This window comes from Strix uralensis, chromosome 2 (genome assembly GCF_047716275.1).
Source record: "Strix uralensis isolate ZFMK-TIS-50842 chromosome 2, bStrUra1, whole genome shotgun sequence".
Taxonomy (NCBI): Eukaryota; Metazoa; Chordata; class Aves; order Strigiformes; family Strigidae; genus Strix; species Strix uralensis.
The window spans coordinates 138448890-138467187 of record NC_133973.1 but is presented as its reverse complement, the minus strand read 5'-3'; the positions used below and the strand labels follow the sequence as shown (position 1 = coordinate 138467187).

Below are 18298 nucleotides of genomic sequence, written 5' to 3'. Positions count from 1 at the left end.
AGGAAAGCGACAGCTGAATGCCCCAACTGGGCGGACGCATAAAACCCACCTTTCTTGAAGGTCATGGAGAGACTGCTCAGCTCTGTGAAGTCCCTCGAGGTCTTTCATCATCTTCTTCATGTGCTCCTTTGAATAGCGATTCTGGATGTAGGCAAACCAGCAGCCGCCCACTCCGATGACGATGGACACCACCAGCATGAAGTCCTTCAGGTGGTTGTGACGTGTTACTGGAAGAGACCAGAGATGCTACTGAATTCAAAAGAACGTGACGATTAACTCCACAATGCTTCCCCCCGCACTGGAGCTGGACACGAGAGCTTGAGACAGCATTAGAAGGAATTGTGACCCAGGATTCCCAAAAGGAAAAGATGAGCTACATCAGTAGTTAAGGGGAAAAAAAGAAGCTTGACAATATTTATTCAATGTGAATGGGGAAGCAGGGAAAAAAAAAAAAAGGAAGATTAAATTCAAAATCTTATAATTTGCCTGTCAGTACATGATGCAGGAGAGCCTCCAGAGCTCCCCAGAACAGCTGTGCTCTTTTAGGACAATGCAGATACCGTTGAGTACGAAGATGTAAGAGCTAAGAAGAAAAGAACTTTGTTGAAAAAAATACAGCTGTGATCACAGAGACAGGCCAGATCAAGTATCGAATTGTCAAGCTGCAAAACTTCCCATCAGAATTAGAGCTCAATGTGGAAACCCCCCTTTTCAGCAGTTAGCAAAACAGCTACTTAAAAAAAAGTGTGGATACATGTGAGAGAGCGAAAGTAAATAAGTGGGGGTTTTAAGTGCTAAACAAAAACCGAAAACATGTGTCAAGCAGAATTTTTTACTGTTTACTATTTAGCAAAGCCCCCAACAAGTATGTACTGAGAAAGCTAAAAATGAGAAAGAGCAGCTTAGTCAAGCTAGCTGTGACTGCACGTTATCTACCGGTTTTCAACTAAAAGAAGGTAGATTTAGATTAGATCTAAGGAAGAAATTTTTTATGAGGGTGGTGAAACACTGGCACAGGTTGCTCAGAGAGGTGGTTGATGGCCCCTCCCTGGAAGGGTTCAAGGCCAGGTTGGACGGGGCTTTGGGCAACCTAGGCTAGTGGAAGGTGGCCCTGCCTGGGGCAGGGGGTGGAGCTGGATGGGCTTTATGGTCCCTCCCACCCCAAACCCTCCTGTGATTCCACCCCCAAGCACAACCTCCCACCTGCACTTCACACAGTACCGTTTCCTCTCACCACCAGTACCACGGTTTTACCCCAGACACGCCGATTTCCCGTCAAGGCCTACACCCAGCTGGGGGTAACCCGCCGTTCCCAGCAGCACGGGGCGTGCTCGGCCGCTCCGCACGGCCGCGACACCACCCCCAACCCAGCCCCGCGTCCCAGCGCGGCTCCTCTAAGACGCACTGAAATCCCAGATGTAAAATCAGTGCAGGAAGAGCAACGTGAGCATGCAAAGGGACGCTTCTCCGCGAGCAAGCGCTGTGCCAGCTCCAGCAGCCCCCGGCCATCCCCCAGGACTGGCTCCGCGTGATGGTGCTCGGGTGGACAAGACCGACGGGATAATTTAGGTTGGCAGCTGTGGGCGAAGCGAAAGAGCCGTTACAGCACAACCAGAAAACCCCTTTGCTTCCCCTGAAGCAGGAGCAGGGGGGGTTTAAACACAGAAATGTATGTCTGCAACCTGCCCCCTCCCCTTGCCGCCAGCCCTGAGAGCACAGAGCGGCTTTGGGGGGCTGGGGGCAGCCAGGTCACCTCTGGATTCTGAGAGCTGCCAACAGGCCCAGCCACGGGAGGGCCCTTTCTCAGAGGCATTGCCAACCACGTGCCAATCCCAGTTACTCTAAAAGGAGCCAGCAACGCTCTTTCCCCCAAATTGATGTGACATCCCTTCCTCTGCCCTACACCCGAGCTGGAGGACACCTCAACCCAGCATGCACGAGCTGGGCTGCACCCAAAGCAGCACCCATTTTCACAAGAAAAAACACTTCTGTGAGGCACGTCCTCGCTGCCAGCTCCTTGCAGCAATACCTGCCTGCCCGTGGGGCAAACGGGCTGTGGCGGCCTGGCAAGCAGGAGCAGGGCTCCCCAAAATGAGCTTCTTACATGTTAGGCTCAGGCCAAGCGCGGCACGGAGGGTCCTGGCACGGGGAAGTCACAGCGGTGAGGAGAGTTTGAAACGGATGGGAATCACTCCCTGTTGCTTTCCAGAACGAGCAGATGTGGAAAAGCCATTTTACAGATGAGCAAAGTGAATAGCCTTTTTCATCTAGGAATTTTAAAAAATACTGGATGTGTTTTGCAGTGGGGGTGAGCCGAAGCACAGAAGCAAGCGCTGCTGCGCAGGGTGAGCTGCGCTGGGCCCAGATCTCTCTGGGCTGACCCAGCGCTGAGGGATCTGGTGGAGCTGGGAACGGTCAGTGTGAGGTTCATGGTTGGACTGGAGGAGCTTCAAGGGCTTTTCCAACCGCGATCATTCTGGGATTCTCCGCTCTGCCGCAGGCACCCAGCAGCTTCGGTGCAGGGCTGGAAGCTCAATCACAGAATCGTTTATGTTGGAGAAGACTGTTAAGATCAAGTCCAAGCTGCAGGAGAAGCTGTTGCTGACACCACTGTGGCCGTGGTTTCCAGCTCTTTCACACGCTCCTTGATTCACACACACGTTTGGTGGTTGGAGGCGGCAAGACAGAGCCCGGCATGGCTGGGCAACCGCCAGTCCCCACCGCTGGCCCCGCGGGGCAGGACCAGCCCCGGGCCTGGCGGGGCCACGGCGCAGCCGAGCGAGTCCCCAGCTGGGAAGAGCCCCCCTGCCACCTCCGCTCGGGTCCTTCCTCCCTCTGCACTGCAGGGGAGTTTATACAAATGGACTCCACATAAAATCCCACCTGGGCCGCGAGTTTCCCAACACCTTTTGTTTGGGGACTGTCGGGGGGTTTGGGAACATTTACGCAGGGCGCCACTCTGCCACACTTGCTGGAGGATTTCCTTGCCCAGTGATTTCCTTGCTGGATGATTTCTTTGCCAGATTATTTCCTTGCTGGATGATTTGCATCACGTCCCTGAGAAACCAGCTCCTTCACCTTACACAAAATCCCTCAGCTCTTTGTTTCCAGCTACGACGACAACGCACTGACTGCTGTCTCATGAACCAAGGAGCAGCAAGGGGTCTGTGGTGCTCACACTGCAAAGAGTTTCTCCAGAAAGCCTTTCCATCTTATTTGATATTTTAGAGACTTTAAAACCTTGTTGATCACACCAAATTGGAAATGGATCTCTACCAAAAAAATTCTGACATAATTATATTAATTTTAATAAGCACTTCCTTCACAACATTATAATGTAGATAAAAGAGTCCCCCAGGGCTTTAAATCCATCTTACAATTAACAAACATGAGTCCCCCCTCCCTGCCCCCCAAAAACCTTTCCTCAAAACAACACAATCCAAGCAAATGTAGGGCTTTCACTTCCCTTTCCTTGAACTTTTGCAAGTGTTTAAAGGCCTTTCCAACACATAAGTTACACACTTTTTGTAATGCTCAGGTCTGAGCATCAGCTTTGCATGAGACGAGAGAGAATTGCTCAACTGGCCTTTTCAGTCTGAAATCTGCATTTATGGCATCGCAGTGACAAAAAGCTCTGGAAGAGCACGTGGGAGGTCTCTGCCTGGGTGTGCTGAGCGACGGTAAAATCCCCAACAGGCAGTAAAGAGAGAAAGAACTCCACAAAGGCACAGGGCTTCTTTCAAGAGGAAAGGATTAAGATATGATTGGATCGGTGGCCAACGTCAACAGGATGAGCTTCAACAAGGCCAAGTGCCAGGTCCTGCACTTGGCACACAACAACCCCCTGCACGGCTACAGGCTTGGGGAGGGGTGGCTGGAGCTGTCTGGAAGAGAAGGGTCTGGGGGTTCTCACTGACAAGCAGCTGAACAGGAGCCAGCAGTGTGCCCAGGTGGCCAAGAAAGCCAACGGCATCCTGGCTTGGATCAGCAATAGTGTGACCAGCGGAAGCAGGGAGGTGATAGTCCCCCTGTGCTCTGCACTGGTGAGGCCACACCTGGAGGGTTGTGTCCAGTTTTGGGCACCTCAATCCGAGAGAGATCTCGAGGGGCTGGAGCGAGGGCAGAGGAGGGCAACGAGGCTGGGGAAGGGCCTGGAGAATAAATCCTGTGAGGAGAGATGGAAGGAGCTGGGACTGTTCAGTGTGAGGAGGAGAAGGCTGAGGGGAGACCTCATCACTCTCTACAGCTCCCTGAAAGGACGTTGTAGAGAGGTTGGTGCTGGTCTCTTCTCCCAGGGAATTAGTGACAGAACAAGAGGGAACGGCTTTAAACTGCAACAGGGGAGGTTCAGACTGGGCATGAGGAAAAAATGTTTCCCAGCAAGAGTGGTCAGAGAGTGGAATAGGCTGCCCAGGGAGGGGGTGGAGTCCCCATCCCTGGGTGTGTTTAAGGGCCGTTTGGATGAGCTGTGGGGGGATGTGGGGTAGGGGAGAACTTTGTAGAGTCGGGCTGAGGGTTGGACTCGATGATCCCGAGGGGCTTTTCCAACCTGAACGATTCTGTGATTCTATGACCACTCTGTTCCCCAACAACAAATTAATACAGTCACTTCTAACATGGGTACGCACCCTGCTCCACTCAGCACTCATGTTCTCTCAGTTTTGTGAGAAACCCCCAGATGTAGAGCACAAGGGGTGCACAGAGCAGTGTGAGAATCCGATCTCTTTTCCCCAGGAAACTCAAGCACCAGGTAAATTTACAAGCGGAGCAGAGACTTCACCTTGTAAGAGGAGGTCTAAAGACATTTCTCAGGCTGTTGAGAAATAATTGGTGTCAGGTCTCTTGTCAAAACCTCTAATAAAAAGTAAAAAAAAAATTTACTTCCATCATTTAGAGGGATGAAGACTTTCACAGCTGAGGTAGGAACAACATTTATTGTACCCCAAATTTCTTGATGCCCTAATGAAATCAAGCACAGGACACAGGACATTTGCTTCAACTCATCCCCAAACCACCCACCAGGAATCTCTTTTTCAGGCAAGACATAAGACGCAGAAACTAAAGGTTATTGCCAGCATGCAAAATGTGATGAAGTGAAGATGAAAAAGTGGTAAAGGAAGATGCTGATGTGTTTTAAGTAGGAGAACAAGATTGCTGGATTTGGTACAATTCAGTATTCAGGGAAAGGTGAGCTGGAAATGTTTTTACATGCTCGTGCATCTCCAATAAATGATACACTTGGGATTTCCTAGCAAAGGGAGAATGACCGCAGGACTGTAAGAATATCTCCATCGAGCACAGACCATAGGGTAGATCAACATTTTCTTTTTCACACACTGAAGCTGCCATGGAAGCAATACAGGGACTTCTTAACACAAATACAAGCCCCAGACAGAATATTCTGGTACTATCAAGAATACAAATACACACACAAACATGGAGGATCTGGCCAAAATGAATCATTCCTAGTCAAAGGCTTTAGAGGAAGCATCATGTAAAGGCGTGTGCAGCCTCAGTCTAAGGAATATATTGCCTCACACAGAGGGACAGACGTGAACAGGAGCAGACATGAGCCTGCAAAGCGCGGCAGAGCAAAGCCAAGATCATGCTAAGCTAGACTCAAAATGTACCGATTTAAGAACAGACGTGTTACAACAGCAAGGGCATTAAACCTGTGAGAAGGAAACCGCCTTGTATTGGATCTTGGTTTGCTGATTTATTTCTTTTTAAGCAAAGAACAGCTGACATGTGCTGTAACTGGGAAAAAATGAGGCTTTTAAAGGTTGGTTCCCCCCGGCACAGATGACAGATGCACATGCTCTGACTCCTCTGCCTGCATCCCAAGGGATGCACTGCATGGAGCTCGTTACCAGCGACGCCCACAGCGATCTTGAGCTGTCAAAGTGCCCGAGTCTGACCCCGGTTATGGCACCAGACTCCGTCCTGTGACTCTTTCTGCTCACAGCCCATCTTTGGTTCCTCCCGTAGCTCTCACTCCGCTGGAGCACAGCCCGTCTGGAAGCGCGTTAGTCTAACGGGGCCACCCTCACTAGCAGAAAAATCATTTCTGGAGTGACTCAAGTGGGCTGCTGCCATCTGCGGCTGGCAAGAACTGCTCTGCTTGACTGCGAGCCAGAAACGAGGAATACACATAAGCCAGCCCAAGAAACAGATGTAAAGCAGCCCAGTATCCTGACTTTACGGAAACACTCTGACAACATGTGATGGATATTCTGCATTCAGGAATCTGCGATGTGGAGCAGACAGACTGCCCGGAGAACACAGGGAAAACCCCCAGACGTGGCACACACGTCGCCATGGGGTTGGCTTCCTCCCGTAGCTGTGCTTAGGCATGAGGAGGCCAGCACGGCACCCGGGGTGGTGGCCCCGCAGAGCTCTCGAGGGGCGCAGGCAGGCACCGGAGCTGCCTGGTGTGTTTGCATCAGTCGGGGCATAAACCGACTCCTCCACAATGTCTAAGAAATGTTTTCCGGTTGATAAAAGACAAATAAAGTATATTTGTGACAGAACGGGCTTCCCTCTAGGTTTGCCTGTATGATCACACACACGACTCAGAGCTGGGCCCCCACCTCAGCGAATGGCAACTTACACCAGTCCCTGCTCCTCCTTCTGTCGGGATTCTAAACCATCACATCATGCAAAGTCCACCACAGTTTCCCTTGGTGTTTCAATTCTCTATTCTTTCAGTGATCAAAAATGCCCATAGATTTCCATCAGTCAGCAAGTCCTTTCTTGTCTTTGGCTCTGCTCCTGATCACACGGTCCGTTGGGCCGTTTCAGGGCCATCAAGTCATCCAGCTTCAAACAACCCCCTTTTCTTCGTCTGTCTTCCGCAACCTTTTCTCAATGTTCCATTTAACATTTATAATTTCTTGAGAAATTAATCTTAGAACCTTTAAAAACATTAAAACTAGACGCTTTGATTATCACCCATTTCTTATCTTATATCAGTTAAACTATTATGATCAGCTTAAGCATGCCTAAATGAAAGGCTTCAACCCATCTGTCTTTACCCAGGGATTCCCTAGGCTGGGTTTTGGCCAGCCATGCTGTGGGCTGGACATGGGACGAATGAGCAGCACAGCGTGGTTGTATGACTTCAGACCAGCTGAACACCTGTAGCCTCACAACAGTTTACTAATTTCTAGTCTCTTATTCGGAATCACAATGCCCATTGACTTCTTATTTCTACTATTTCATTTATTTATGAGTAATCATTAAAAAAAGAGAGATTTTCATCTATTTCTTTCAGGGTGGGGCTGCTGACTGGAAGCACTCACGTTGCCACCCACAAACCAGCAGCCGTGCTGCTCGTGGCACATAAAAACCTCCTGAATTTCCCGTGGAGGCAATTTCTCACTACTCAATGCTGTCTCTGCAACGGGCTGGGGGGTGAACGCGGCCGGTCGCCCCAGCTCGCTTGGCCCCAGCAGCAATAACTCGGGTCGTCTCTCCCCAGCCTCACGCTGTCTTACTGCATTTTGTTCTTCCTGACCGATTTTTTAGGCTGCGTTAAACTTCAGACCGACGCCAGCAGCACATCAGCGTGAGGCCAGGCCACAGGCAACTGGGACAAACAGCAGCAGGTAACTGCTGGCCAGGCTACAGGGGCTGCTCCTGCTCTCCAGGCTGCCAGGAAACCCCCCTCAATTTAACCTGCAATTCCTGAAGCCAAGGAATAATCACCTCCCATTTGCCAGGAACAGATGAAGAGGGTTTCAGCAGAAATTTATTAAATAATAATCATAGCATAGCGATACTGCTATGGCAGGAAGTGTGTGATTTTTAGGACAATATTTTGTAAAGCCTGACATTTACCTCTGGAATTTTATAGAGTGAACATAATCTACCGCTGAAAAATAATCAATGCCATCTGTCACTTGAAGAGTTTAATCAATAAGCAGCGATGGATCTCAGCTCCCAGCCCACCAGCACTCGATTGCTGTATTAACAGCAGTTAAATAATAATTATTTAATGCAAACAAACACCGCAAAGGTAAAATCCCAGCTCAGGGAGGAAATCCTGCGCTTGCGCCAGGGGTGGAACGGCTCTTTGCACTGCTGAAACACAAGCACTGCAGCAATCTCTGAGATGTACAAACATAAAAGAAGAGGAGAAATAGCGTCCTTGTCCAAGACAAGCTCTCCTGCACGCTCAGACCCCTTGCAGCCGCTGGTGCCAGCGAGCTTCTGCAGGAGCTAATTTTTTTCAGAAGCAGATAGAATAGCTTGGCACCATCTCGAAACCTGACCCTGAGCGCTTCTCCGTGAGGCAAGCTGCTCTGGCTGAAATCCAGGCAGCAGCTCTCCCCTCCATCGGCTGACCGTTCCCATCTCAGCCCTTTCGGGGAACATTTTTGCTGCGATTTGGCCGCGTTTTCCCAGCAGAGACAGGTCCTGTCCCCAGCCCGGACGCACAGCGTCCCCCTCCTGCGGCACCCCGAGCCCAGGGGCGCAAGGGAAACCCAGCCTGAGCCAAACTGGCAAAGCCGGTACTGGGAGGCACCACTGGACAGACAGACAGTACATACAGGTGACTAAAGGGGTGACCTCCTGGTGGGAGGCTCACCAGTGGCACCGATCATGATAGGATGGGGGGCAACAGTTTTAAGCTGAAAGAAGGCAGATTTAGGTGAGATCTATGGCAGAAATTCTTCCCTGTGAGGGTGGGGAGGCCCTGGCACAGGTTGCCCAGAGAAGCTGTGGCTACGCCTCCCTGGAAGGGTTCAAGGCCAGGCTGGACAGGGCTTTGGGCAACCTGGGCTAGTGGAAGGTGGCCCTGCCCGAGGCAGGGGGTGGGACTTGATGGGCTTTAAGGTCCCTTCCAGCCCAAACCGTTCCATGATTCGATGATGACAGCCAAAGCATGAGCCGGGCCAAAGCAGGGGGGCCTGGGGCAGGCTGCTCGCCTGGGAGGTGGGAACCTACAGAGGAAAGGTAAAGCACAAAAGCACACTGTGGGATGGGGGGGCTCGGAGGGGCGCTGCCCACAGCCCTGCACCGGATCTGCACGGGGCAGGGACAGCGACGCTCTTCCCCTGACTGCAACGGAGGGGCTTCCCCTGGCGGGGGGGAGAGGGATAGGACCTTTCTCCAGAGGTCCAGCAGACATCCAAGCCCAGTCTCCCCTTACCCTCACTAACCGAGTGATCCCTCCTCTAATGGGCCACAGAAGAGTTCAAGCGTTCTTTGAAAACATTCACATGTAAATTCAACACGAAAGAAGTAAACAAGATTACTGGCCCCTTTCCATTCCGGATGGATTATCACAACATCCTCTTCTAAGGAGCAGATTCTGGCAAGTTGCTGCAGATACGTAATTTTGAATCCCTTTTATTTCACGGTTTGAGAAGGCTGCTCGGCTGACTTGTTCAGATGGTTTGTTTTCCACCCACCCACAGCTCTTACAGCCTTTCCATCCTCTCCCGTTTCCTCCACCGCTGCCACTGCCCGCTTTGCCCAGCTCGCTGCCAGCATCGCTGCCTCACGCCCTGAGCTAAGGCAAGTTGAGGTGTTGCACGGAAATACCTGCCAGCCCCACCTCGAGCTGAGTCACCTCCTGCCCCGCTCCCAGTGCCTCCCAGTGCCAACCATTCTCAGCTCCACCACACAAGCGCTTGACAAACACCCTTCCCTTTCAGCAGCATGCGCTCACGACAAGCAGGTAACTCATGAAAACTCAGCTTGGGTGCAAATGTTGCCTTTTTGCTCCCTAGAACTTTTCTTTGGAAGATACAGGTTGACCAGAATTATTCAAATCTCCCTTCCTGGGATGGAATGTATGGGTAGCAAAAACTAAATTCAGCCAAGGTGGTTTTTCTCTGCAGGGTTTCTCCAAAGAGAAGCGAAGGGCTCCCCAGAGCACAGCGGGGCTCCCACCTCTAACATACCCCTTGGTCACTACCTCTAAGTGATTCAAAGAAGGGTAAATAAAAATCCAGTTAATCTGAAAGCTGTTCTACCCGCTGTTTGCATCCTTTCCTATGCTGTGAGAGGTCTCTGGATATTTCAGATTCGGCATGCAGTGCCAAGCACGTCACCTCGCAGAGCTGACCGGCTGCAGGATATCTGCACTTTCCAAATAGACTTTGGGAAGATAAAGAGGAGGGGAAAAAAAAAGGACAAAAAAAAGCACAGCTGTTACATTTTACACTAAAATTCACAAAAAACAGTACTTGCCACAAACTACTGATTTGTTTTTCTAGAAATGTAGCTCTCGGTACTGTTAACCCACTCAAAAATAAAGAGCATAAAGCACGCTCGGCAGCAAGGAAGCGAAGTTTCCCTGAGAGGCATTTCACAAAGTGCCTTTCAAGAACATGCACTGCTTCACTGCCACCCCCACGCACGCCACGGCACCCCAACCCAACCCAACCCAACCCAACCCACCCTGAAATGGCTAACAGAAGGGCCTGGAATCTGGCAAACGAATGACTGCCGTTTCAAAACAGCTTAAATTGTGTTTTAGTGAAAACCTCGGGGGGGCCCTGTCAGAGTCTGCTGGGAGAGGCACCGGAACATGCCGAGGAGCGTGCAAGGCCAGCCGTTAGCTTTGCACCGGCTGTTTTACACGCTAACACTGCCCTGACACAAGCACTGGATGCAACGCGTCTCCTGGGTGCAACTAATATCTCTTATTTCCTTCCAAGTGCCACAACACAACCAAAAGGATTCACTCAGAGACCTGGCCAGGCTGGAGCGATGGGCTGAGGCCAACTGGGGGAGTTTCACTAAGGCCAAATGCCGGGTGCTGCCCTTGGGCCACAACAACCCCCAGCAGCGCTACAGGCTTGGGGAGGAGTGGCTGGAGAGCTGCCAGTCAGAGAGGGACCTGGGGGGGATTGATTGATAATGAGCCAGCAGTGTGCCCAGGTGGCCAAGAAGGCCAATGGCATCCTGGCTTGTATCAGCACTAGCGTGGCCAGCAGGGACAGGGAAGGGATCTGACCCCTGTGCTCGGCACTGGTGAGGCCGCCCCTCGATTCCTGGGTTCAGTTTTGGGCCCCTCACTCCAAAAAGGCCATTGAATGACTCGAGCGTGTCCAGAGAAGGGCAACGGAGCTGGTGCAGGGTCTGGAGCACAGGTGTGATGGGGAGCGGCTGAGGGAACTGGGGGGGTTTAGTGTGGAGAAGAGGAGGCTGAGGGGAGACCTCATGGCCCTCTCCAACTCCCTGAAAGGAGGGTGCAGAGAGGGGGGATGAGTCTCTTGAGCCAAGGAACCAGCGGCAGGCCAAGAGGGAATGGCCTCAAGCTGCGCCAGGGCAGGGTCAGACTGGCTCTTAGGAAGGATTTCTTTGCAGAAGGGGTTGTTGGGCGTTGGAATGGGCTGCCCAGGGCAGGGGGGGAGTCCCCATCCCTGGAGGGGTTGAAGAGTCGGGTTGACCCAGCGCTGAGGGATCTGGTGGAGTTGGGAACGGTCAGGGTGAGGTTCATGGTTGGACTGGAGGAGCTTCAAGGGCTTTTCCAACCTTGATGACTCTGGGATTCTGTGAAAATCCTGGTTACTCCGTCTACTGCTTGGACTGGGAAATGAGGCCGCAGCAGAGCGACGCAGCTACAGTCACAGGCATGAGCCTGCCCCACGCACTCCATGCCCCCAGCCCGATATATCCAAACGCCAAAATTATCTTTCTGATACTCTGCACACACCGCGTCGCACCGGTATGGCTCCACCAAACCCCCCGGGTGCAGGAGTCGCACTCGGCTTGATCCACACGGCGCAGAGCACCGCCAGGCACAGCTGTGACTGTCAGACAGGCCCCACCACCGTTCCAGTCTAGAAAAGACACGGAAACTCTGTAAATCCTGGTAAATCACTCCGGATTTGTCAGCGTGAAGAAGCGACTGATTCTGTGTTCAGCCTCTGTATCTAATGCCCCGGACAGAGGCCAACTGTGCAGCAAGGCACCGGAGCAGAGGTTTTACACGTGACGCTCGCATGGTTTGTGTCCAGTTTATGGTAACTTGAATCACACCACACTTCTCCCCGGCTGCAGAGGGCACAGCCTGTTCTCCCTGCTCGCGTGGGGCCTCTCCTGCTCTGCCGCTCCCGCGCCGCTTCACCCCTTCGCTCCCAGCACCAGCGACCGCGACCAGGCAAACCCACAAGCATGCAAAAGCTGCAGGAAAAAGCAACATACCCCGAGGAAACCTGACTCTATACTTTTTCTCTTTTCTTTTCTGGGGAAAGAAGGAAGAATGGACACAATTTTACCAAAGACTGTAGTTGTTAACACACCGACTGCAAGACTGTTCATGTCACGTCAGGTTTGCAGCACTGCCTTTGCTTCACGTTGGAAGGAAGGAAGGTAAAAAAAAAGCCCTGCAATAGTCAAAACTTAACAGTAACCTCAGGTGTCTTAAGTAAAAGAGTCCCACCGTGAAAGATACAAATTTGAAGCCTCAACTTTTAAACAAAATCTTTCACAAAGTTTTACTTTAGGAACAGGATGGATTATTAGAAAATCAGCAGTTTTACAGCAACTTATCAATAAGCACTGATAAAACAGAAAAATCTACATACTCGAATGACTAACTTTTTCATTTCCCTATGTGAATTAATCAGACCAGTTTAGCAGCAGACATTTTCAGATAGGAGAGGGAAAGAAGAACCCACCCGAGGATACAGACGGGCAGCGCTCCCTCTGAAGCCAGCCTGGTGGCAGCTGCTCTAAGTGTCACAGCATAAAACAAAGTACAAAAATGCCCCTGATTTAAAAAACCCAAACAAAGCCAACAGCTCAATAAATTCCCCTGATGGCACCTATAGTTCTTCTCTCTGTTGATAAAGCCCCGGTCCCTTCTCGAGTCTTTTTTACTTGCTAGTGGACCCACAAGATAATTATGGAACGATGCTTTTATAAATGCGCCGATTTTCAGTGGCAATAGGATGCCCTAAAACCAGCCAGATTTCCTGTTGCCCCACTCCTTGGCTGTTCAGGTTCAGAGCTTTAGAGTACCCCAGCCTAAAGTCCAGCCCATCGGCCGGGTGCTGCTGGCACACGGACTGAGAAAACAATACGGTGACGCTAACGGACCCTGTGAAGTCCATTAATGGGACAAAGCTGATTTTCTATCTAGGTGCAGGTAATCTAAACACAATCCAGTTAACTGTAAATATTTAAAGTGGATAGTAAATCTCACAGTGATAAATTAATCTGGTATTTGGTTAAGAAATTCTATTGCATTAAACAAATAATGATTCAACTGATCTAGAAATACTTGTCAAATACGCTTTTAATTACTATAAAGGGAAACAAATCGTTATATTGGCAGCTATACCCAAGGAAGTGTGGCTTCATCCACCCCGGGGAGAGGGCACCAAGGAACAAACGCTTCATGAAAAGCGAAAAAAGGTCAATTTGTTCAGAAACCTCCAACAAGTGCCACCTCCTGCCTGGGAAATGTCTCCTTTGCCAGGCACCCGGTCCTTGCGCTGCTCTTCACCCACAGAGCCCAGGGCAGGTCCTGCTCAGGCAGCAGCTTGGCAAACCACTGTGGCTTGTGTTCAGCTGTGAAAAATCAGGTCTGGTGGATGGCTGTCCTGGAAGTGGAGCTGCAGAAACCTCTCCTGAAAGCCCCCTGGCAACACACAGGTCCCACTCTGACACCCTTTGGGATGGATAACTCCGGGCACAGCTTTTTCTCTGTCTTTTAACCCCAAATGGTACCACAGTGGTGCCTTGAACCACCTGTGAGGAGACGTTATGTCTCAGTCTTCATCACTCAAGCGCTATAAAGAATAAAAATTTCAATTCACTTTTCACCAAAAATACCTATTGTTTTGAACTTGAATTGAGAACGGTCAGTGTGAGGTTAATGGTTGGACTAGATGATCTTCAAGGTCTTTTCCAACCAAGATGATTCTGTGAATTTTACTGCTTGTTTTCTTGAATTCCCCTCTCCCGTCTCACCTGAAGTTGTGGCATTTTGTGCTGGATAAATTCCTGAACCCCAGGAACAGGACACCAAAGGGACACAGCCACGGAAGAAGCAATCGCTTCATCTTGCTTAGATTATAATTTTACCACACTCCTTCGCACTTGGATTAATTACAGAGCTGCAACCCTGCAAGTGGGCAGACCTGTTTGAAGGAGGAAATGGCATGTCTGGAGCCTGGCATAGGAAATCAGACCTCATGGGATTACAGGAGCCTACTGATCAGCACGGAAACTGGCCGGGTGCCCCACTCAACTACCTGACGCTCACTGAAGCCTCCGCAAGGAATTACAGGAGACATCAGAGAACGAGCTCTCTAGCCCCAGGATGGGAAAAGGCTTCTCCCAGCTTCATGTGTCAGAGCGAGGACCCATGCCTCAGTACGTGTGCTGTAATCCCCTCTGACAAGGAGATGTCTGTGGCTTTATGAGGCTGCAGGAAGCAATCGCGGTGCTCCAGTCTAGGCTGACTTTATTTGAATGCTTTTATCCCTGCGCTGAACAGAAAGTAGCTTCAAGAGAGAAGAAAAACCCTCAACAAGAGAGAAGACAAACCCTGGAAATCCTGCACATCTCACCGCCAGCAGCTTCCCTCTCCAACAGCAAAGGCCACATCAGCCCCACTGAAAAGAACCGTCACAGGAACAGATCTGAAACCACTAAATCTATCGCTGTGCCAAAGCTGCTTCTGCGGCTTAAGAGGTCACCCAGTACTTCCCGAAACTGCTGATTGCTAATGGCTGCTGAAAACTGCTGTTTCACAGGCCGTTCCTTAAGGAATCAGTTTTTGATAAACAACTTCTCACCACACACTGCAGTATGAACGGGAGACAAATCCGTTCAGCTGACTGGAAAATAGAAAATATCACCTGAAAAGCGTTAAATCTCTACTTCAGCTAAAAACTTAAAGCGTGTTTCCTCTAGTCACGTACCCGATACGTACACAGATCGCAAAACTCTGTCACAAACCTGTAGGGATCTGACATCAACCCCATCGGGACGGCTGACCGCGCGCTTTTATCTGTGTGACCGGAGGAGGCTCATGTTGCAGTGCCACGACAGCCGCATGGCAAAACGGAGTGCCTCGACCATTAATCTCAAAGCATTACAAGTGATTTACTTTGCTGTTTACAGAGCACCCAAGAACTGCCTGGAAAATTCCCTCCCCCAAGCACAGGAGCTCCTGGGCTCGAGCCTTTGTCGGGTGAGCCACGACAGCAGGCTCTCACCCATGCCTGCGCCACCGCCGTGCAATGCCACCGACCCACCAAAGAGCTTCGCCTTGTAGCACAGGCCAAATATAAATAAAAAAAGCAAACTGTGCCTGAATGAATATAAGCTTTTTAGTAACTGGAAGCAGAAATGGCTGATTGTATAGCCTAGGCTTCTAGTTCACTCAGCTTAAATCTCTGCCAAGCCTCATAAATTTCACTTTGCTTAATCTGCACAGCCAGTTTTCCCAGGATTTGCCTCACTGCCCTTTCTCTCAGGAATGTGGACACAGACTGAAAACAAGAAAAGACTGCGCTAACAGTTGGACTTAAAAAAAAGAATGAATTGAAGAAATAATGGAAGCGCTTTATCACCTCCCACTGGCCAAGTGCTGGGCAGTCCGGAGAGGGCAGGCTGGGAGAAAAGCCAAAAACCCCAAACTTCTCTATTAGATTGTCAGCAGATCCGTGTCCCGCAGGGTAAGGGTACATCCTATCTGCTATTCCAGCAGCCGACAGTAGCAGATGCTTAAAAACCCCACATAGATTATAGAGGAAGCACAAAGTGGAATTTTTGAGAGTGTCACCCTCCAGCTGTCAGAGTTCCCGGGCCAGAATTTGCGCCCAGACTGTTGCATTTGCACCATGGTAAGAAAGTGCCACTTTGGATCCAGGCAAACCCCCCGCACAGGGGACACGCGACAACTGAAAGGGAAAAGGGGCGTAAAGGGGCTCAAACTGCATACAGGCAACACGGCCTGCCCTAAAAACCCATCTCGTGGGCACGATGCCAAGCAGAAACAGGCCCTGACCAAGCAAGGCTTCTGCTCACCTCCCAAAAGCACCTAACGCTCACGAGAAAGACGTTGAGTAAGAAGGAGAGAGACAAAAGCACCTTCAACAGAGAGCAGACGTGAGTGAGCCAGACGGAACGAATGCAAGAGGAGCACCCCGAGCAGTGCCAGAGAACACCCGGCGCCTGCAATCAGCATCAAAGGAACCCAGTTCCTCCTTCTCATCCATCCTAAACGCCCTCCCGCCCACCCTACAGCCCTTCCCTTCATCCTGAGGTGGGTTAATCTGCAGTCTGAGTCACCAAGGGAGCCCCAGGGCCCAGCAGCAGCTTCTGCCTGCAGAGCCCCTTCGGGCAGCCGCAGACCTCACCGCGGGCAGGTTTCACCCGACGGCAGCCCAGCAGGCAGGACACCTCTGGGCTAGAGACCTGCTCCAAAAAATCCAGAGGCAACCCACTCCTGTTTCAGAGGAGCTGTAGCAGGGATGATTTACCTAGGTGAGGCTGTGCAGGGCACAGTTTGGTTCACACAGATTTATCTTTGCTCTTCAATACTGAGCAGACGCAGATCCTCTTGATCAACAGCCAAAGGACTTTGAATTTTGGTACTTACAGAGAGGAGGCCCAAACAGCACCGTGTCCAGAGCTTTCAGCTGCAGCTTCTGCCTGTGGCTTCGATCTGTCATTTTCAGAACACTTCCCATCATGGTGGCGTTGTTCACTGCTAGCCTGGGAAAAAAAAAAAAAAAGATAAAAAAAGAAGTAGGCACGGTCATATCCATCTGGATTAATAACTGACCAAAAATTAGTAAAGTGGAGACTACAGGAGGAGAAATGCAATGAGCAGGACCTGGAAGATCCCTGCTTGGGCTATCAGGACAAGAGAAATCCCTCAGATATTGTCATTTCCCCCAAGCAGCGCTACAGGCTTGGGGAGGAGTGGCTGGAGAGCTGCCAGTCAGAGAGGGACCTGGGGGGGATTGATTGATAATGAGCCAGCAGTGTGCCCAGGTGGCCAAGAAGGCCAATGGCATCCTGGCTTGTATCAGCACTAGCGTGGCCAGCAGGGACAGGGAAGGGATCTTACCCCTGTGCTCGGCACTGGTGAGGCCGCCCCTCGATTCCTGGGTTCAGTTTTGGGCCCCTCACTCCAAAAAGGCCATTGAATGACTCGAGCGTGTCCAGAGAAGGGCAACGGAGCTGGTGCAGGGTCTGGAGCACAGGTGTGATGGGGAGCGGCTGAGGGAACTGGGGGGTTTAGTGTGGAGAAGAGGAGGCTGAGGGGAGACCTCCTGGCCCTCTCCAACTCCCTGAGAGGAGGGTGCAGAGAGGGGGGATGAGTCTCTTGAGCCAAGGAACCAGCGGCAGGCCAAGAGGGAATGGCCTCAAGCTGCGCCAGGGCAGGGTCAGACTGGCTCTTCGGAAGGATTTCTTTGCAGAAGGGGTTGTTGGGCGTTGGAATGGGCTGCCCAGGGCAGGGGGGGAGTCCCCATCCCTGGAGGGGTTGAAGAGTCGGGCTGACCCAGCGCTGAGGGATCTGGTGGAGTTGGGAACGGTCAGGGTGAGGTTCATGGTTGGACTGGAGGAGCTTCAAGGGCTTTTCCAACCTCGATGACTCTGGGATTCTGTGATCTCTGATACCGCCTATCTCTGGGAAAGAGTTACACAGCAGTGTCTGGCTTTACTTGGACAAAGAAGGAAAAACCACAGCCACACCTATTTCATTAATCTCAACAACCTAAATTACTGATTTCCCATCAAAACTGATCTTTTGGTGTCCTACCAGTCACTAATATTATTTTTTTTTTAATCAAGCCTATACTGCTAGCCTTTTGACATCTTATTTCACAGATCACAAGGAAGAAACATGGGCACACCATGTACTGCCTCGAAAACCTTAATTTGTTCCCAGTTAATCCCTCCTTCTCAGTTCACAAGCCCCTTTTCAGCAGCAATAACCTTTACCCAGAAAGCTGCGCTGAGTGTTTTCAAACCTGTTATGAGTTTAGGCCAACTCACAGCCAGCATTTCTCTTGAGGAACACGAGGCTTAGAAGCCTCCTTTGCTGGAGCACCGAGGGGAACAAATTAGCACCAGCACATACCAGTGCTGGGTGGTGCAGAGATACAGAACTAGTAGCCCTTGAACTGGGGACTTAAACACTACTTAGATGCAACCCAGAGAGCGGAGATGCTCCTTTGCTGAGGATGAACAAAGCCAGAGAAGCTCCACGACTGGGCTGGGGTTATGAAGACAGGCTGCGGCAGGGCCAGGACGTAGCCTAAGTCTGCTCTGCTCCAGGTCAGGGTTTTAGCTCTAAATATGTAGCTTCAGG

The 18298-nt window shown here is 50.9% G+C and overlaps 1 protein-coding gene across 15 annotated transcripts in view; it reads right to left on the bottom strand.

The window, feature by feature from the left end:
* STIM1 (stromal interaction molecule 1) overlaps window positions 1-18298 on the bottom strand; it is a 107045-nt gene that overhangs the window by 29614 nt on the left and 59133 nt on the right. For all 15 annotated transcript variants that reach the window (XR_012627803.1, XR_012627804.1, XR_012627802.1 and 12 more), the window contains 2 exons: window positions 16577-16692; window positions 50-227 (listed from right to left, as the gene is read on the bottom strand). Coding sequence is in view for 12 of the 15 variants with exons in the window: in XM_074860660.1 (XP_074716761.1) it covers window positions 50-227; window positions 16577-16692 (294 nt within the window). In the remaining 3 variants the exon portion in view is untranslated. The remainder of the gene's footprint in view (window positions 1-49; window positions 228-16576; window positions 16693-18298) is intronic.